Consider the following 17,508-nt stretch of genomic DNA (forward strand, 5'->3'; position numbering starts at 1 on the left):
GGCGGTCCCGGCCCGCGGCGGCGCGCGGGGCTGGGGGAAGTCCCCCTGTCATTGGCTGAGCCACACGCAGGGGCGGGCAGAGCTCCCGCCTCCTTTCCCCCCCCCCTCCCCTTCATCGACCAATCCACGTGGGGGGAAGGCGGGGCTTCCCGTGGAAGGGGCAGGGCGGGGCTCCATTTTTCTCTCACCATTGGTCAGAGTTACGATGGAAGGCGGGGCTCCCCTGGTGAGTGGCAGGCAGCGGCGCGCGGCCGCGGCGCTGAGGGGAGAGCGGCCGTTGGGCCTCGTGCCGCGCTGTGGGCCATGTCGGAGTGGGTGTCCTACTACCGCGGCGAGGGGCCGGAGGATGGGGAGGACGAGCGGCAGGAGGGGGAGGAGGAGGGGCCTGAGGCGGTCGGTAAGGGCCCACCAACCCCCTCAGGGAGGGTAGCTCAGGGCCCGCTGCCTTCGGGGGCCAGCGGGAGGAGCTGACCGCTGCTAAAACGCTTTTTTTCCCCTCTCTTTCCGTAGCGGACTACAAGTTCTCAGGTCGGGACAGCCTCATTTTCTTAGTCGATGCCTCCAAGGCCATGTTTGAGTCCGTCGGGGACGAAATGACTCCCTTTGACATGACTATACAGGTAAGGCTGCCCAGGGAGCCTAGAGGTGCTTCGCAAACTCTCGGGAACGCCTTCGGTACAGCTGTGGGTACGGCTACCGGGTTGTCACTCTGCCTGGGCCGTGGCTGTGAGGTCGCTGTGAAACTCGAGCAACTCGGAATGCTGAGTGCTCTGGGTTTGTAAGGACCCGTTGCCTGGTGGGCTGTGTCCAGAGCTTGGTGGGGGAAATGTTTATAGATATAATGAGCAATGAATCTGCATTCAGGTTGGTGTATTTAAGAAATGTTTATTTCATTGATCTGGCTTGTAGAAGGGGAATACTACTGAAAAATATCTAAGGCTGTGTACTGAAAAATTCTCTCAAAAAACAAGATCCCAAATTCTTTCTGCTGGTGAAATTTAGCTTAAGGTTTTTGTTACAGTTCTTCTGTTTGCTGCAGTTCTTCTGTTTGCTAGAGTCTATTTGTATAAACTGCTAATTGCCAAAGACAAAACTTTTACACCCTTACTGCAGCTGATTTTCTTAATATTTTGACCTGTGTGCATTTTTTTTTCAGTGTGTCCGGAATGTGTATACCAGCAAAATTATTAGTAGTGACAGGGACCTGTTGAGTGTTGTGTTTTATGGTACAGAAAAGAACAAGAACTTGGCAGATTTCAAGCACGTCTATGTTCTTCAGGAGCTGGACAATCCAGGTAAAAGCAGTAAAGTGATACGAAGGCTATGCTGAAAGATGGAGTAAGGAAATCTGTGTATTAGCATTGGCAGTAACTTGTCTCTGAAAACAGAGAGCTATCAGATAAACAGAAAACTTCCAGCTACTGAGGTGGGGGGGATATAGATTTAGAAATTTACTGAAAGGTTAGAAACTTTGTAGGAACTTAACTTATTCTGTTACAGTTGGTTCAGATCCCTTTCCTATATCTTTTCTTCTATTTTAACACGGTGGTTCACTTGCTGTCTGCTAAACCTAAGAGGATCTCAACAGAACTCTTGAAAGCCCATCATGTGTCTGCTGCACTTCAGAAAAGTGCATGTACCTGCTAACACGCCATGGATTCCAGCTGATGGAAGATATCACAGAATGGTTGAGGTTGGGTGGGACTGCTGCAGCAAGCAGGGTCAGCTAGAACAGATTGTCCAATATGTTAATCTGTTTGTGGGGTGTTCCATCTCTTGTTTTCATAACAAGTTTTGCAATTCTGGCATTTAGCTCTTCCATTTTCTTAGAATTTCCTAGGCTTACCAAGCATCTACTTGATAATGACTGCCAGTTGCTGAATTGGAAAAGGTAGGAGGAGGAGTGCAAAGAATGCATGTTAGTGGTACATTCTCTGACAGCGGAGGATCTTGTGGGGGGATTTTGTCTACTGGCTTTTAATAGAAGCCTTTATCTCTGTGGAGGTTTGATTTCATTTTCTTAACTAGGAGGTGCAGGTTTAATAACACATGGGGTTCTCTTGTAAGAACTGTGCCTTGTCCTAGTTTCAGAATTAATTACGATGGGGACCTGACAAGATTGACTGACGTTCTCTCTTTTATGGCAGCAAGCGCCTTAGGCTTCTGGCTCATCCTTTTTTCTCCTCCTTCACTGTTTGCCCTTTTGCCTGCATTAGAGACAGTAGCTTTGCCATGCTGATAAAGACCGTGCAGGTGAAAGGTGGATGTTGCTAAAAAGGAAGAGAATTGTGTATTGGCTGTCCCTGGAGAACAGCATGCTCTAGAGAAGGAAGAAATACTGTAGTTATTATACAGTACATAATTATGAACACTTATGCTATTAATAAAATGACAACTGAGGAGATGAAAATAAAATAGTAAATGAGGGGGGGAAATATATTTTCAGATGAGATTTCAAAAGTGCTATAGAATTTGAGTGAAGGGCAAAGGAAGAAACTCGGGAGAATGCAGTAGCTGAGAAATGAAAACTTGTCTCCCTTTGTAGAGTTATGGGAGAAAACAGAGAATCTGCTGTTAGCCAGGTGGGAAAAGGAGTCACAGCTGGGCTAGAGTAATCTGCAGAGCTTTAGAAAAGCCATCAACACCTGCCCTGAACCTTGCTGTGATCTATGGGCTGCATCTGACCTCTAGGTTGATTCTATCTGACACGAGTGGCAAGGGAGCAGGAGGAATTCACCTTCCCAACGTGCCGTGGAGATGCAGGATGTATTTCAGGCTCCTCTCCTTTCTCTGGTCACACAGTAGTATGCATGCTTCTGCAACAGGTGCAATTGTTGCCTTTCCTGCTGAGCACTTGTCCTTTCAGTGTAGAGGGTTTGTGATATTTTGATCCCTGCCTGTTTTCCTCCTGCAACAGAGAGCCCCACATTGGTGCCAGCGTACTTTGTGTCCTCTTGGCCCTAGTAGATGCTTTCAAGTGGTAAATTGCATGAACTATTGCAAATGTGAGGCTATGCTGAACAATTTTCTCAGCCAGATGTTGGAAGGGCCCTGCCACAGAGGCCTGCTAGGGGTTATTACTCAGATGTCAGCTGCAAGAGACCCTCGGTGCATATTTAGAATAGTTTGCAGTACTTTTTTTTCTAATGCATATAAATTCTGTGATCTCCTTTAGGGGCAAAGCGTGTTCTAGAGCTGGACCAATACAGGGGAGATGAAGGACGAGTGCTTTTCCGTGAGACCTTTGGCCACAGTGCTGACTATTCTCTGGGTGAAGCACTCTGGGCCTGCTCTAATCTCTTCAGTGATGTCCGAGTCAGACTGAGCCACAAAAGGATCATGCTCTTCACCAACGAGGATGACCCTCATGCCAATGACAGTGCTAAAGCCAAGCTGGCCAGGACCAGAGCTGGTGATCTGAGAGACACAGGTCATTATTTTCCTCTTTAATTGCAGGCAGAATAAAAGTGATGTATCCTTGCAGTAGATATTAACTGCATTGCAAGTTTGTGATGGAAAAAGAATGTAAAATCATCAGAACCAGGGAATCTTTCTGATGCTTTCTAAATTAGAAATTTGGTATCTAATCTAAATTAGAAAATCTGTTACCCAATCTGGTATCCAAAAACTAATACTTATTTTCTAGGATCTCTATTTCTATGCCGATAGCATAAATCAGGACTCGAGAGGGCCATGGAAAACAAACTTCATTTCATTGTTCCATCATTTTCCTGGAAGGGAATAGTAACACTAAGTTAACACAAAAGGAAGATTACTTTAATGGCTACATTTTGAGTTAGCTGAAGAACAGCAACCTGAGCTCAGAGTCTAGAGAGCAAATGCTTCATTAGTTCAACTACATAGCTGAGATAACTATTGTTTTTGGAGTTCAGCAGATATGCTGGACCTGGAAGCTGTGAGGCTTCCTTAATCCATTAGTCCTTATAACAGGGAAAGGGGAATTTCTGGACTCATTACTTTCCTCTATGTCTGAGGTAAGACATAGGTGCTTGTTAGTGCTGTTTCATACACAATGTTGTCCAGATTCTTAACTAGGGAGGAAACAGTTTCTTTACTACATTGTTTTGACTGAAGCTAAAGAATGCCTCTTGCCTCTTTCCCTGTAAACTTTCACATCTGATGCAAATGACAATTTTGAGCATATTTTTGCTTAAATTCTTTGCTTAGATAGAGAAATCTGAGGGTGCTGAAAAACATGCTGCTGTAAGAAAAAAGCTATTTCTGTGATCCTCCTCTCTTTACTTTGTAGGTATCATCCTGGACTTGATGCATTTGAAGAAGTCTGGAGGGTTTGATATCAATTTGTTCTACAGGGATATCATAAACACAGCAGAGGATGAGGACCTTGGGATCCAATCTGAGGAGTCAAGGAAACTGGAACATCTCATGAAGAAAGTACGAGCAAAGGAGACAAACAAACGGACTTTAGTCAGGTTTGTGCCTAATTGTGATATTTCATTCAGTGGAGGCATCTGATGTTACTTTTGGCATGCATCTCACCTCCCTCTTCTGAAATGATTGGTCTATGAAGGCATCAGTGCTTACGTTCCTCAGTCTTAATTCCTTAGTTCAAGATTGGTGTTTCTTCCCTAGGTTCCAAGGATATTTGTCCTTGGTGGATGAGACAAGTAGAGAGTGAAGCTAGGCCTCATCTTTTCCTCTGTGTGACCTCCGCTGTATTAAGCTTGGCCAAAAATGATTATTTTTCAAAAAATGACACCTTTTCCTAGTAAAATACTTACCAAAAAATTTGCAAGATGTAAAATTGTTAGTTTCTAGTGAAATCTGATTGAAATTAGGCTTTTCTTACTAGTGTTAACTTAGAAAAATTTCATTACAATGTCACTGGTAGGTATTTTGGTCTATTATTAAATAGTTATATGTGGCCATTCTTGTCTAGGCACTTAGTGTGGATTCACACAGCCTTGATATTTCTGATCCCAATTAGAGATGTTTACAGAGAGATTCAAGGGTTCTTGACAAAACAGAGCAGAAGTATTTTTGGAACCATGTACTCCATGACAGGTGTTTTTTTGAATGAGTGAGTTCATAGCAGAATGATGTGGAAGCACAGTAAGGGGGTAAACCTCACAGCCTACTGGTTTTTTTTAATATATATTAAAAAAAAAAAATCCCAACCTGATCTGTTGTCACTGGCATTCTTGCTCCTGCTCACAGCTTTATTTTCCTCTTCTGGGAATGTTCCTCAAGTTTTCGAATAATTGAGGAGGAAGAATCCTGTACCAGTGATACCTTTTAGAGGAGAAGTAGTAACGTTTACAGTAATTCACTGTTCTGCTCTCAGAACTTGACAATTACCTCCAATTTTAAACCTTCACTTCTCAATTTTAATTCAACTTCTGATTTTTTTTTTTCTTAAATTGTGGTATTGTTTGTCTTGACAGGGAAATTTTTGGGAAATTTTGCCTTCTGTGCAAACACCTGTGTGAATTCAGAGCTCATACTGCATTAAGCACATGGAGGGTGTCCAAATGTGAACTTGGCCTGTGCTCTGCTTGAGCATAGCTGCCCTTCAGAGTGAAAAAAGATGAAAGAAATTTGCTAAAATTATTTGTGTTTAAATAATTTTTGTGACCAGAAGTGACAACATGGTAAGAATGTTTTTATACAAGTGAGATTATGACTCAAGTAATAGTATGTTTCCAGAGATACATGTGATTTTTGGGAGGAGAACAGAAGGAGATCAGAGAAAATAAGTTGTCTGAGGGGATGGATGACTTTTGCAAAAGTGATCTTTCAGAAGTCTCAAGTCTTTATCTGCTTTGTTATGCAGGTTAAATCTGTATCTGAACAAAGATCTTTCACTTTCTGTTGGTGTTTACAACCTTGTTCAAAAAGCTTATAAACCATATCCGGTGAAACTTTATCGGGAAACTAATGAACCGGTTAAAACAAAAACAAGGATGTTTAACGGAAAGACAGGCAGCTTGCTCCTGCCTAGTGACACAAAAAGGGCTCAGGTAATGTATTGGTTATGTGGCTGCTTTTTCCTGTCTCTGAGATGTTGGGGGAAAAGCTGGTTCTCTTGCTGCTTTTGTTTGTATTTCACTTTCAAGATCAGATGACAGACATATTTATATTTGTATGTCCCTGGGGGTAGCCTGGTCACTTTGTAAGCTATGCAGAGTGACACTGGGTTGTTTCTCTGGCACAGCTGTCAAGGGAAAGCATAGCTGCTGGTGGAAGTGTACTCGAGAACACAGGTCACTTCTTTCTTTAAGGCAGAACCAGGTTATCAGAGCTTGATCTTATGTGGCCCTGTGCTGTTGCTGCTGGTGTTATTTTTTGATTTGCGAGGAACAGATTTGGTCTATTTTATTAAACATACAAGTGTGAATCACGGGAGGGGGGTTGGAGCTCTTTTCCAAACAAAAGGCATATTACCTTTGGGTTTTGTTATTTTGTTGTTTGCTTTGCCTTCCGGCTTGATAGCTTGGCTGATACAGATTGCATATCACGTTCTGTTCAGTCACAGCCTTATTTCAAAGCAGGATATGCAGTTGCTAGGTATATTGTCACAAGTGCACTTTGTGTCTCCTTCCATGTCAACGGCTCTTAAAGTTGTTGTCTTAAGATTGAATATTAAGTTTATTTATACTGGACATTAGTTTCTTGAAATAAAGTACGGGAGTTGAACAGAAGACTGAGCGTTAAGCCTTGATGTCTGACCAGCAGCTGGACTACAATATGGTCTTGTTTTTGTAACATGAGTGATGCTTTAAAAACGTTGTCTCTCAGTCACTGTTTCTGCCAGGAGTAGGTAGCTGACATGCATTTACTGAAGCAAGTTTAGGATTGGACAGGTCCTCTGAAAATGTCAGGTCCAATCCAGCCCAGAGCAAGACTCACAAAACCAGATCAGGTCGCTCAGGGTTTGACTGGGACAGCTCTGAAGAACTCCAGGGATGAGATGTGACAGCCTCTCTGTGCCAGGGCTTAACCATTGTCTTAGGAAAGTGCATTTTGCTGATGTCCAGGGGAATTTCCCTTGGGATAATAGTCACAGACTGTGACTTGCCATTTCAGTATGCACTAATGATCAGAGTTTGCTGTGTCTTGTGTAATAAACCTGTTTTCAGTGGAAGACAACAACTGCATCCTCTTCCTGCTCTCCCCTTCATTCCCTGCAATTTTTTTTTGATGGCAGCGCTACTATTTGCTCTTCCCTGGTTTAGACATATGGAAACCGCCAGATTGTGCTGGAGAAAGAGGAAACAGAAGAATTAAAGCGGTTTGATTCTCCAGGCTTGTTTCTGATTGGCTTCAAACCACTTTCAATGCTAAAACATCATCACCATATCAAGCCCTCCCAGTTCATCTATCCTGAGGAGTCCATAGTAAGTGGTAAGTAAAGATGGCAAGAGAAGACTCACCACCTTGCATTAGGGTAACCAGCTGATTCACAGTGTGTTTGAGTGGGGATCATTGAGTGTAAAATCTTTGTCTAACTTAAAAACTTCCTAACGTTAATAAGTATGGAATTAACTGTTACTGCCCCTCTCAGCTGCAGTTCTTGTTTTCTTCAATAGCAGAAGAGCCAGTTGGGCTTCATGTTTCATCCATCATGACAAGCAGCTAATCAACTATGAAGATGTAGTCCCAAAATACTTGGTTTTGTCATTCATGAAAGTGAAGGATCCTAACACTGGACAGGAAGGCAAAAGTGGTTAAAAAAACCTCAAACAAACAAAAAACAAACCCCAAACCAGTGAAGATAATCGCTGTTTTTAAGCTAGGAGTGGAAACACAATACTCCGGAAATACGGCTGAATTAACAGCACGTTACAGGCTTGTAAGGAGAGGAGAGGATGCTTAGGACCGCTTTTTCTCCCCTTTTTATGTGTATATGTATAAGTCTTCTTATCTAGAAATATAGCATTAACCTATCCCAAGATGCAATAGTAAAGAAAAAACAGCTCCTCAATCTACTGGTAGATAAAGAAGGCTGAGTTATGACCAGATGCTTTGCAGTGACTGACTAAAGAAGAACGTTTACTTTGCCTTCTCCATCTTAGCAGTTTCCTGAATCAATCACCTTACTTATATGTCTGTCTTTTCCTGAGCACTATATCTGGTAAAATGCAAAACAAATGTGTGCTTTGAGAGAAACATTGCAATCTGAATTCTTACTGTTACTTCTGCAAAATGATGTGCTGCTACTATGATGTCCCAGCAGACCAGAAAGAGGCCTTGTAGATACTTGTTTCCAGTTTTCAACTGTATTTCATTTGACAGATGCTAGTGATTTAATTTCCTTCACCAGAACTTTCACTGGTCTGGTCAGGAGAGACACTAATGTTGTCATTTTTGAAGGCTCCCCCTTCCAAAAGTTGCTTTTTACCTCAGCAATACTGCAAGCATTTCAAAGAAGTCACAGGTTTTGAAACTGTAATATGTGGGGTTACATTCCCGAACAAAAGAGCAAAGCTGTTCATCTGACCAATGCAGTCTTTACTTTCCAGGGAGTACAACGCTATTTAATGCCCTGTTGATGAAATGCTTGGAGAAGGAGGTGATGGCACTGTGCAGATACACCGCCCGCCAGAACACCCCTCCTCGTTTTGTGGCCCTGGTTCCTCAGGATGAAGAAGTGGATGAGCAGAAAGTGCAGATAGCCCCTCCAGGTATGGAAAGAAATGCTGCCGTTCCCTGCATGATTGAATGCAGGCAACATAATAGCGTCCTGTATTGCATGAAAATATTCTTAGTGCTGCTCCCCTTAAAACTGAGGATAGTGCTTTCCAACATCCTTTTTCTTCAGTTTTCTCATTGTAAGCATCTCGTGTTGAATCTATTTTTAAAACCCTGGTTGCATCAGTGCTTGCTCAGGTGTAACATGACTATAGTATCTTCCCTGCCTCCTACCTCTTTCTAGCAGATTCGAGTAACCCACCTAAAAATTAAAAGCCTTTTTTTCTGTTTGCTAGCTAGACAGAATGTTTCTTCCTGAGTTCTATTGTATGCTTGGATACGTTTTCAAGTATTAAATAAATATTCTCACATACTGAGCCTCACACCTCCTCAGCTAAGTGAGGAACGCTTAGGGAGCAAAAGCAGACTCTCATTCTTTTGCATTTTATTACCTCTTTAACTGGAAAGTCCTCTTCTGAGAGGTTGTAAAGTAGGGAAATAACACTGCTTGTGTACAAAGTAAAGCATTTCAGAAATAACGTGGTTATTAACTTAATTTTCAAACAAGCCTTTTTTAAGCTTATGTCCACCTTCCCCATCTCTCATGGACAAGTTGAATTTCTGCACAAAAAACAAGTCACAAGTATCCAGCTCTGCATTTAGTTCGAATCTCTTTCAAAAAGCCATTAGTGATGTTGGTTATATACATTGAGATTGGGATTGAGTGTCATGCTGTAGGTACTAGGAAGCATTCTAGATTGCTGTTGTTTACAACAAAATAGCTAGCTAGTTTGGAGTCATCAGATCTGGATAATAAGCATCTTGGTCTTTCCCATAAATCACTGTTTTGAGGCCATGGTTGTGTATAACTGTTCTCTTCCTTCTTCTCTTCTGTGTAGGTTTCCACATCATTTTCCTACCATATGCAGATGACAAACGTAATGTTGATTTTACAGAAAAGGTCCCAGCCAGTCGAGAGCAGGTGGACAAAATGAAGGAAATAATTCAAAAACTCCGGTTTAAATACAGGTACATGGAGATAAACAGTGTGCATGTGAGGGGGTGGCATGGGGAAGAGAGCAAAATTTTGTCTGTTGCATACATTCAACTGTGGTGTCCACAAGATGGGATTGATGCATTTTGATGCAAACTGCTTCCCTTTGCAGTAGCTTTGTCCAAACTTTATTCTTAATTATTCTGAATACCCAGGCACCACATGCAGTATGTAGCACGTTCTGGAGTTCTTCATAGAATTGCTCTTGTTCTCTAGGCTGTTGTCATTTGTTGCAGAGGTATCACATTTTATTGTGGTTCTGCCAGTGTATTGCAGATCAGACCTGGATCATTTAAATTAGAGCACTTTAGAGAGAATAGTTAGGCTTTTTTCATTATAGATATGATAAATTTTATGAAGTGTTCTTATGGTAGATTTCTTTTTTTCTAGGTATGTGGAAAGTAGCATAACTGGTATTAATGTAGAATGCCACTGTTTTCGTTTTCTTGTACAGCTTTCTAAGTGTCACTCAGCCTTCTAATGTGGTTGATGCATGATGGGATAGTGATTCAGAAGCTAAATTGAAAAGAGGAAAAGCAGTTCTTCTGATGAGATGTGTTGTTGTGTGGGAAAGAGGGAAGTTTTACTTTGAAATAGATCGGTGGCACATCTTGTGTCTTGTCTGTCTTCTTGGCAGCATGCTTTGACATTCTGGGTGATTCTTGACAGGACTGACAGCTTTGAGAATCCAGTTTTGCAGCAGCACTTCAGGAATCTGGAGGCTCTGGCGCTGGATATGATGGAACCAGAACAAGCTGAGGATCTTACAAGTGAGAATTATTGGTGGGTGTGAAGGGAGGTAGGGTAGAGGGCTCTTGACTTTGTTCTAAGTCAGAGATGTGCTACTACAAACTGAAATGTCTTTTTTAAAATATTTCAGTTGTGTGCAGTTCCAAGATGTAGAATTCTGGATGTGTCCATTCTGAAATATCGAAACCTCACTTTCTAATGCTGTCACTTTTAAGATAAATGAAAAATTGTCCACTTTACCCCCCAAAATTAAAATCGAATCACCTTCTTTCTATGGTGACAAATGTTTTATTTGAAATTCTTCTTTTCAAGAGTCTACTTAGTATTTCAGTCTGATAAATGGGCAGAATTACTGAGAGGATTGTTCTGCTAGGAGGCAATGATGCCACCTTGTGGCTGTGAGAGTTTGTGTATCAAAATATCTTGTCAAAGGGTAGAAAACTTCTCCTGATGGGGAAGTTCCTTTTTTAAAATTACGTTGTACTCCAAGAATAGTGTTAGAGTAATTGTTTGTCTCTTCTGAAGTGATATTTAACAAATAATCTAGGTCCCTGTGCTAGATATCACAAAAATACATGACGAAAGCAGCTGTTCTGCCTCAAACTGTTTGCAACCTCAGATAGTAGCCTGTTGTATTTTACATGTCTGATATTAGACCTGAGTAACAGTGCATCCAGGAAGGAAATCTTCTAAATTACTTCCACTGTGTCAGTTTTGCTCTGCATATATATTTCCTGTTCAGGGATATGTGCGAGTATTACATACATATAATACAAATTCTCGATATTACCAAGAGCTGTAAGTTTCTCATTTGTAAATATCATAACACAGGTCTTTGCATTTTGCATGCTTTCAAGACAATTGCATGCTAGTTATTACAGAAGCACAATTGTATCTGGTGATGGCCTTGTTTAGACATTCCTGTGGTCGCTCTGTTTCTGAGAGGACAAATCTTTCTCTTTTGCCAGTGCCAAAGGCTGAAGAGATGAACCGCAGGCTGGGCAACCTGGTGGAGGAGTTTAAGCAGCTAGTTTATCCGCCTGACTACAATCCTGATGGGAAGGCTGCAAAGCGAAAACAAAGTAAGTATTGATGGTACAGACACACTACATGGTGTCCGTATTCTGTTTAGAAGCTTCCGTGTTTTCAGTTTTTCTTGTAGTTTAAAGAAGCTGCTTGTGCAGAAACTCTCTTTACTCATCTCCACAACAAAGTGGATTTACATCCAGTATTGATTCTTAGGTAGCAGAGGATATTGTGGTATCCAGTTGGAGAACTGCTGGAATGAGAAGTGCATAGTGAGGTATAAGAAGCAATATGGGTAAATTATTGCAATTTTTAAAAAACCTTTTTTTAAAAAACTTTGTTTTTTTCGACAGAGTAGTAAAATTGTTCATGCTTTCAGTTTGTGTTGGTGAGGAAGCAGACTTTTTTGCATGGGCTGTTTAGCAAGTCCAAGATGGCATCATTAGGGCTAAATGTCAAAGTAATGGTGAAATACATGAGGAGTTTGGGAGTCTGTGAAGCTCTGCATAAAGCGGGAGTGTCAGTTAGCTTTGCTCCCTGTGGAATCCTTGCGTTCTGCTGTCTCAATGATTATCCCTTGAAAGTTTCATTTGGGGTGATCTTTCTATCAGGACACAAAGTTTCATACCTGAGTTTGAGTTCACTCCTATCAATGAAATACTACATGACTTATGTAGTTACACCTGCTTCTTAAAACAGAATGTGGGAACTAGGTCTGTGAATATGTAGGTAGCTGTTAAAGTACCACGTGCTAACAGCCATTAACTGTGGTATGTGGAAGAAACATTGATGTCTTTCTATTAAGAAACTTCTTAAAATCTTGGTGATCTAAAATTTATCTTTCTAGCTTCTGATAGTCAAACTGAGAAGAGGCCCAAGGTAGAAGTCTCAAAGATGAGCTGCGGAGTCATGTGCAGAAGGGCACTCTAGGCAAGCTCACTGTACCTGTTCTGAAGGATGCATGCAGGTTTTATGGGCTGAAGGGTGGGGGGAAGAAGCAGGAGCTCATAGATGTGTTAACCGAATACTTTAATAAGCAGTAAACAGGAGCAGAAGGCCCTGGTTGACTTTCATCTGCTTAAAATTTTGGTTGTCTTATGTGGGTACTGTGTGTTTATTCTTGCTATGGGCAGAAGGCAACTAAATGTTGCTGAATCTAGCAGTGGAGAAACTTTTTACTCTTAGTTGTGAAACGTATCATCTGCAAAGTTGGATTCTGTTCACAGTAGCCAAAGGCAGAATTAAATTCCCTGCTAACTCAGGTCACCCACTGCAAGTGAACACAGTTATGCCTTCCTGGTTTCTTAATAAAAGTTATTTTGGATTTCTTACTTTGTAACACTGACTATACCATCTTTGCATCATAAAGACAACAAAACACGCTTCAGTATGAGTAAGGAAACAGAATGATTTGTGTTAATGGCACCACATGTATTCAAGCAGCAGGTCAAGTCTGTGTGCTAACAGAAAGTATAAATGTAGTATGTTATTCTCCCACTCTCCCAAACAGCCAATTAGCATCAGTACTTGTAATCAAATTGGGTTCTTTTCCACCCTTGGCATTATAAAGATTACCAGTACATCATAAAGCAGAAAATCATTACTGGGAAGCAGTAGCCAATCCTTTGGGTAAAAGCCAGCACTTCACAAAGCTGCACGCACGGCAGGTCTTCCATTTTTAAATGGTAATAGCAAAAGCTGGTTTAAAGGGGGGGGGGGGGGGGGGGGGGGGGGGGGGGGGGGGGGGGGGGGGGGGGGGGTGGGGGGGGGGGGGGGGGGGGGGGGGGGGGGGGGGGGGTGGGGGGGGGGAAGTCATGTTCCCTGGAAGGCTGCAAATACTTACCCCAATTAAATTACTGAGACGGCATAGAGCTCAGACTATTGTGCAGGCTTCTGTGCTTTAAAAATAGAAGTAGCAAGTTGTGGAGAGTAGCCCTTGTTACATCCAGTATTTTTATTTGTTTTGTTATATTTACGGATGCTGCATCTGGGGCTCCTTTTTGTGTTTTAAACTTCCACTGCTGGCATGTCCACCTATCTTGTAGGGCAAGGTGGCTAAAACCAATGAATAGTCATTGCCCTTGTTGCAGGAAACAGTACTAATTGTTTAGCTAAACTGTATGTTTGTACAGGATGCATACATGAGGTGTCCATTTTGGTCTGCGTGGTGTTTTTAGTGTTCAGGGATTCCTGTGTTTGGCACACAAACTGTTAGGCGACTTAATGAAGAATTAAGTCATATAGTAAGTGCCAGTGCTGTAGTGTGGCACATGTATTGGAGCCAGCTGTGACCACTCTCTTGGCCCTGGACCACCCTAGCTGTGCCAGCACGCTGCTCACTTCCACCTCCACAGCTCCTCCTGAAAGAACAGCTAGCCCATACTGAGCTCTGCAGTATTGAAGCTATGCACTCTATTATACTTTCAATCAGCCTGCATTATAGTAGTTATTTTTAATAAAGATTTGTCTAAGCAATCAATTTATTTTGCCCTTTAGCAAAGAAATTACTGTAAAAGCTTGCCTGAGCAAGACTTGAACACAAAAATAGTGAGACCGTCCTGTCCTTAATTCTGTGAATTTTCATTCCCCAAATGCCCACAGAATCACAGAATGGTTTGGGTTGGAAGGAACCTTAAAGGTCATCTAGTTCCAACCCCCCTGCCATGGGCAGGGACACCTTCCCCAGACCAGGTTGCTCAAAGCCCCGTCCAACCTGGCCTTGAACCCTTCCAGGGAGGGGGCAGCCACAGCTGCTCTGGGCACCCTGTGCCAGTGTCTCACCACCATCACAGTGAAAAACTTCTTCCTTACATTGTAACCTAAATCTACTTGCTTTCAGTTTAAAGCCATTAGCCCTTGTCCTATCACTACATGCCCTTGTAAAAATTCCCTCCCCATCTTTCCTGTAGCCCCCCCTTCAAGCACTGGAAGGCTGCTATAAGGTCTCCGTGGAGCCTTTTATTCTCCAGGCTGAAAAACCCCAGCTCTCTCAGCGTGTCTTTGTAGGAGAGGTGCTCCAGCCCCCTCATCATCTTCATGGCCTTCCCATGGACTTGCTCCAACAGGTCTATGTCCTTCTTACACTGGGGGCCCCAGAGCTGAATGCAGTACACCAGGTGGGGTCTCACGAGAGCAGAGTAGAGAGGGAGAATCACCTCCAGCGACCTGCTGGTCACGTTTTTCTTGATGCAGCCCAGGATGCGATTGGCATTCTGGGCTGCAAACGCACATTTCTGGGTCATGTTGAGCTTCTTGTCAACCAACATCCCTGAGTCCTTCTCCGCAGGCCTGCTCTCAATCCATTCTCTGCCCAGTCTGTATTTGTGCTTGGGGTTGCCCCAACCCATGCACAGGACCTTGCGCTTGGCCTTATTGAACTTCATGAAGTTTGTATGGGCTCACCTCTCAAGCCCGTCAAGGTCCCTCTGGATGGCAGCCCTTCCCCCCCAGCGTGTCGACTGCGCCACACAGCTGGGTGTCATCAGCAAACGTGCTGAGGTGCGTCTCAGTCGCCCTGTCCATGTCACACCACAGATGTTAAACACGCCGTCCCAATACTGACTCTGACGAATGCCACTTGTCACTGCTCTCCACTTGGACATTGGGCCATTGACTGGAACTCTTTGAGTGCAACCATGCGGCCAATTCCTTATCTGCTGAGGGGTCTGTTCTTCCAATCCGTGTATCTCCAGTTTAGAGACAAGGATGTTGTACAGGACAGTGTCAAATGCTCTGCACAAGTCTAGGTAGATGACATCAGTTGCTCTTCCCATATTCACCAACACTGTAACCCTGTTGTAAGAGGCCACTGAATTTGTCATGCACATTTGCCCTTAGTAAAGCCATGTTGGCTGTTACCAATCACCTCATTATTTTCCATGTGCCTTAGCACAGTTTCCAGGAGGATCCACTCCCGATCTTGCTGGGCACAGAGGTGAGACTGACTGGCCTTTAGTTCCCTAGGTCTTCTTTTTTTCCCTTTTTAAAAATGGGGATTATGTTTCCCCTTTTCCAGTCAGTGGGAAGTTCACTGAGCTGCCACGACTTCTCAATATGGGTAGTGGCTTAGCCACTTCATCTGCCAGTTCCCCCCGGACCTGCAGATGTATCTCATCAAGTCCCATGGACTGTGCACCTTCAGGTTCCTTAGATGTTCTCAAACCTGATCCCTAAAGTGGGCAGTTCTTCATTCTCTCAGTCCCTGCCTTTGCCTTCTGTGACCTGGGCAGTGTGGCTGGAGCACTTGCCAGTGAAGACTGAGGCAAAAAAGTCATTGAGTACCTCAGCCTTGTCCATGTTCCAGGTAACAAGGTCTCCTGTTTCCTTCCAGAGAGGGCTCCTGTTTTCCATTGCCTTCCTTTTATCACTGATGTACCTATAGAAACTTTTTTTGCTGCCCTTGACATCCCTGGCCAGATTTAATTCTATCAGGGCTTTAGCTTTCCTAATCTGATCACTGGCTGCTCAGACAATTTATCTGTTTTCCTTCTAGGCTACCTGTCCCTTGCTTCCACCCTCTGTAGACTTCCTTTTTGTGTTTGAGCTTGTCCAGGAGCTCCTTGCTCATGCATGCAGGCCTCCTGGTGTTTTTGCCTGACTTCCTCTTTGTCAGGATGCATTGCTTCTGAGATTGGAGGAGGTGATCCTTGAATATTAACCAGCTTTCTTGGGCCCCTCTTCCCTCCAGGGCTTTATCCCATGCTACTCTCCCAAGTTGATCCTTAAAGAAGCTCAAGTCTGGTCTCCTGGAGTCCAGAGTAGCGAGCTTGCTGTGTGCCCTCCTCACTGCCCTAAGGATCTTGAACTCCACCACTTCATGGTCACTGCAGCTGAGTCTGCCCTTCAGTTTCACATTCCCCATTGGCCCTTGCTTGTTGGTGAGAACAAGGTCCAGCATAGCACCTCTCCTTGTTCGTTCCTCTGTCACTTGGAGAAGGAAGTTATCATCAACGCATTCCAGGAACCTCCTGGATTGCTTATCCCCTGCTGTGTTGTCCTTCCAACAGATATCGGAGTGGTTGAAGTCCCCCATGAGGATCAGGGCTTGTGGATGTGAGGCTGCTCCTACGTGTCTATAGAGGGCTTCATCCACTCGGTCTTCCTGGCTGGGTGGCCTGTAACCGATCCCCACTATAACATCTCCTGTCCCTGCCCTCCTTTTAATCCTGACCCATAAATTCTCGGTCAGCTCCTCATCCATCCCCAGGCGGATCTCCATGCACTCCAGCTGGTCACTGATGTAGAGAACGACCCCCCCTCCTGGTCTCCCCTGCCTGTCCTTCCTAAAAACCCCGTATCCTTCCATTCCAACACTCCAGTCGTAGGAGCCTTCCACCAGGTCTCCATCGTGCCAGTAAGATCATAGCCCTGCAGGCACGTGTGTGTCTCTAACTCATTCACCATGCTACATGCGCTCACATAGAGGCATTTAAGTTGGGCCACCGATTCAGCTGACTTACTGTCTGGGATTCCTTTGTTCTGCTCTTCAGACACTTTCTCGCTGACCTGTGACCCCTCTCCAGGCTCTGGGCATTTATTAATGGCCCTGGCATCAAGCTGGTGGGAGGGGGATGGATTGAAGTTCCTGTCCCCCAGCAGCTTTACTTCAAAGCCCTCTTCACCAGCTTGGCAAGCCTATGGCTGAAGATGCTCTTCCCCTTCTCTCACAGATGGACCTCCTCAGCTGACCAGGTTTCTCAGAGTGAGTCCCCTGGTTAAGTAGCTGAACCCCTGGCTGTGGCAGAGTCCTGTAACCATTTGTTGATTTGCCAGATTCAACTGGCCTTTTCAAACCCCCTTCCTTTTGGCCTTGTTAACTTCTCCCTTGGCTTGCAAACCTCCAGGGATGGTGTGTTCCAGGCTTTGGATGATTGTGGTGTGTTTGTTCTAGATTATTAGAGCTTCCTCCTGGCTTTTTTTTTTTTTTTTTTAATAGCACTATCACATTAAGCAGAAGTGTAAAAGGGATGGTGATGGAGGGCTTCGGAGCAGAAAATTAGACAGTC

General features: G+C 43.6%; 1 protein-coding gene across 1 annotated transcript; it reads left to right on the top strand.

Moving 5' to 3' along the window:
• The first annotated feature begins 224 nt into the window (after positions 1-224).
• On the top strand, positions 225-12,839 carry XRCC6 (X-ray repair cross complementing 6). Its single transcript, XM_032996867.2, is given in 13 exon segments — positions 225-397; positions 511-620; positions 1,157-1,295; positions 3,176-3,430; positions 4,271-4,454; positions 5,816-6,002; positions 7,218-7,386; positions 8,505-8,666; positions 9,573-9,702; positions 10,397-10,497; positions 11,446-11,559; positions 12,351-12,392; positions 12,395-12,839. Coding segments are annotated over 13 exon segments (1,839 nt in total). The 5' UTR covers positions 225-303; the 3' UTR covers positions 12,547-12,839.
• The last annotated feature ends 4,669 nt before the right edge of the window (positions 12,840-17,508 follow it).

This window comes from Tyto alba, unplaced genomic scaffold, assembly GCF_018691265.1.
Source record: "Tyto alba isolate M040663 unplaced genomic scaffold, T.alba_DEE_v4.0 Super-Scaffold_2, whole genome shotgun sequence".
Classification (NCBI taxonomy): domain Eukaryota; kingdom Metazoa; phylum Chordata; class Aves; order Strigiformes; family Tytonidae; genus Tyto; species Tyto alba.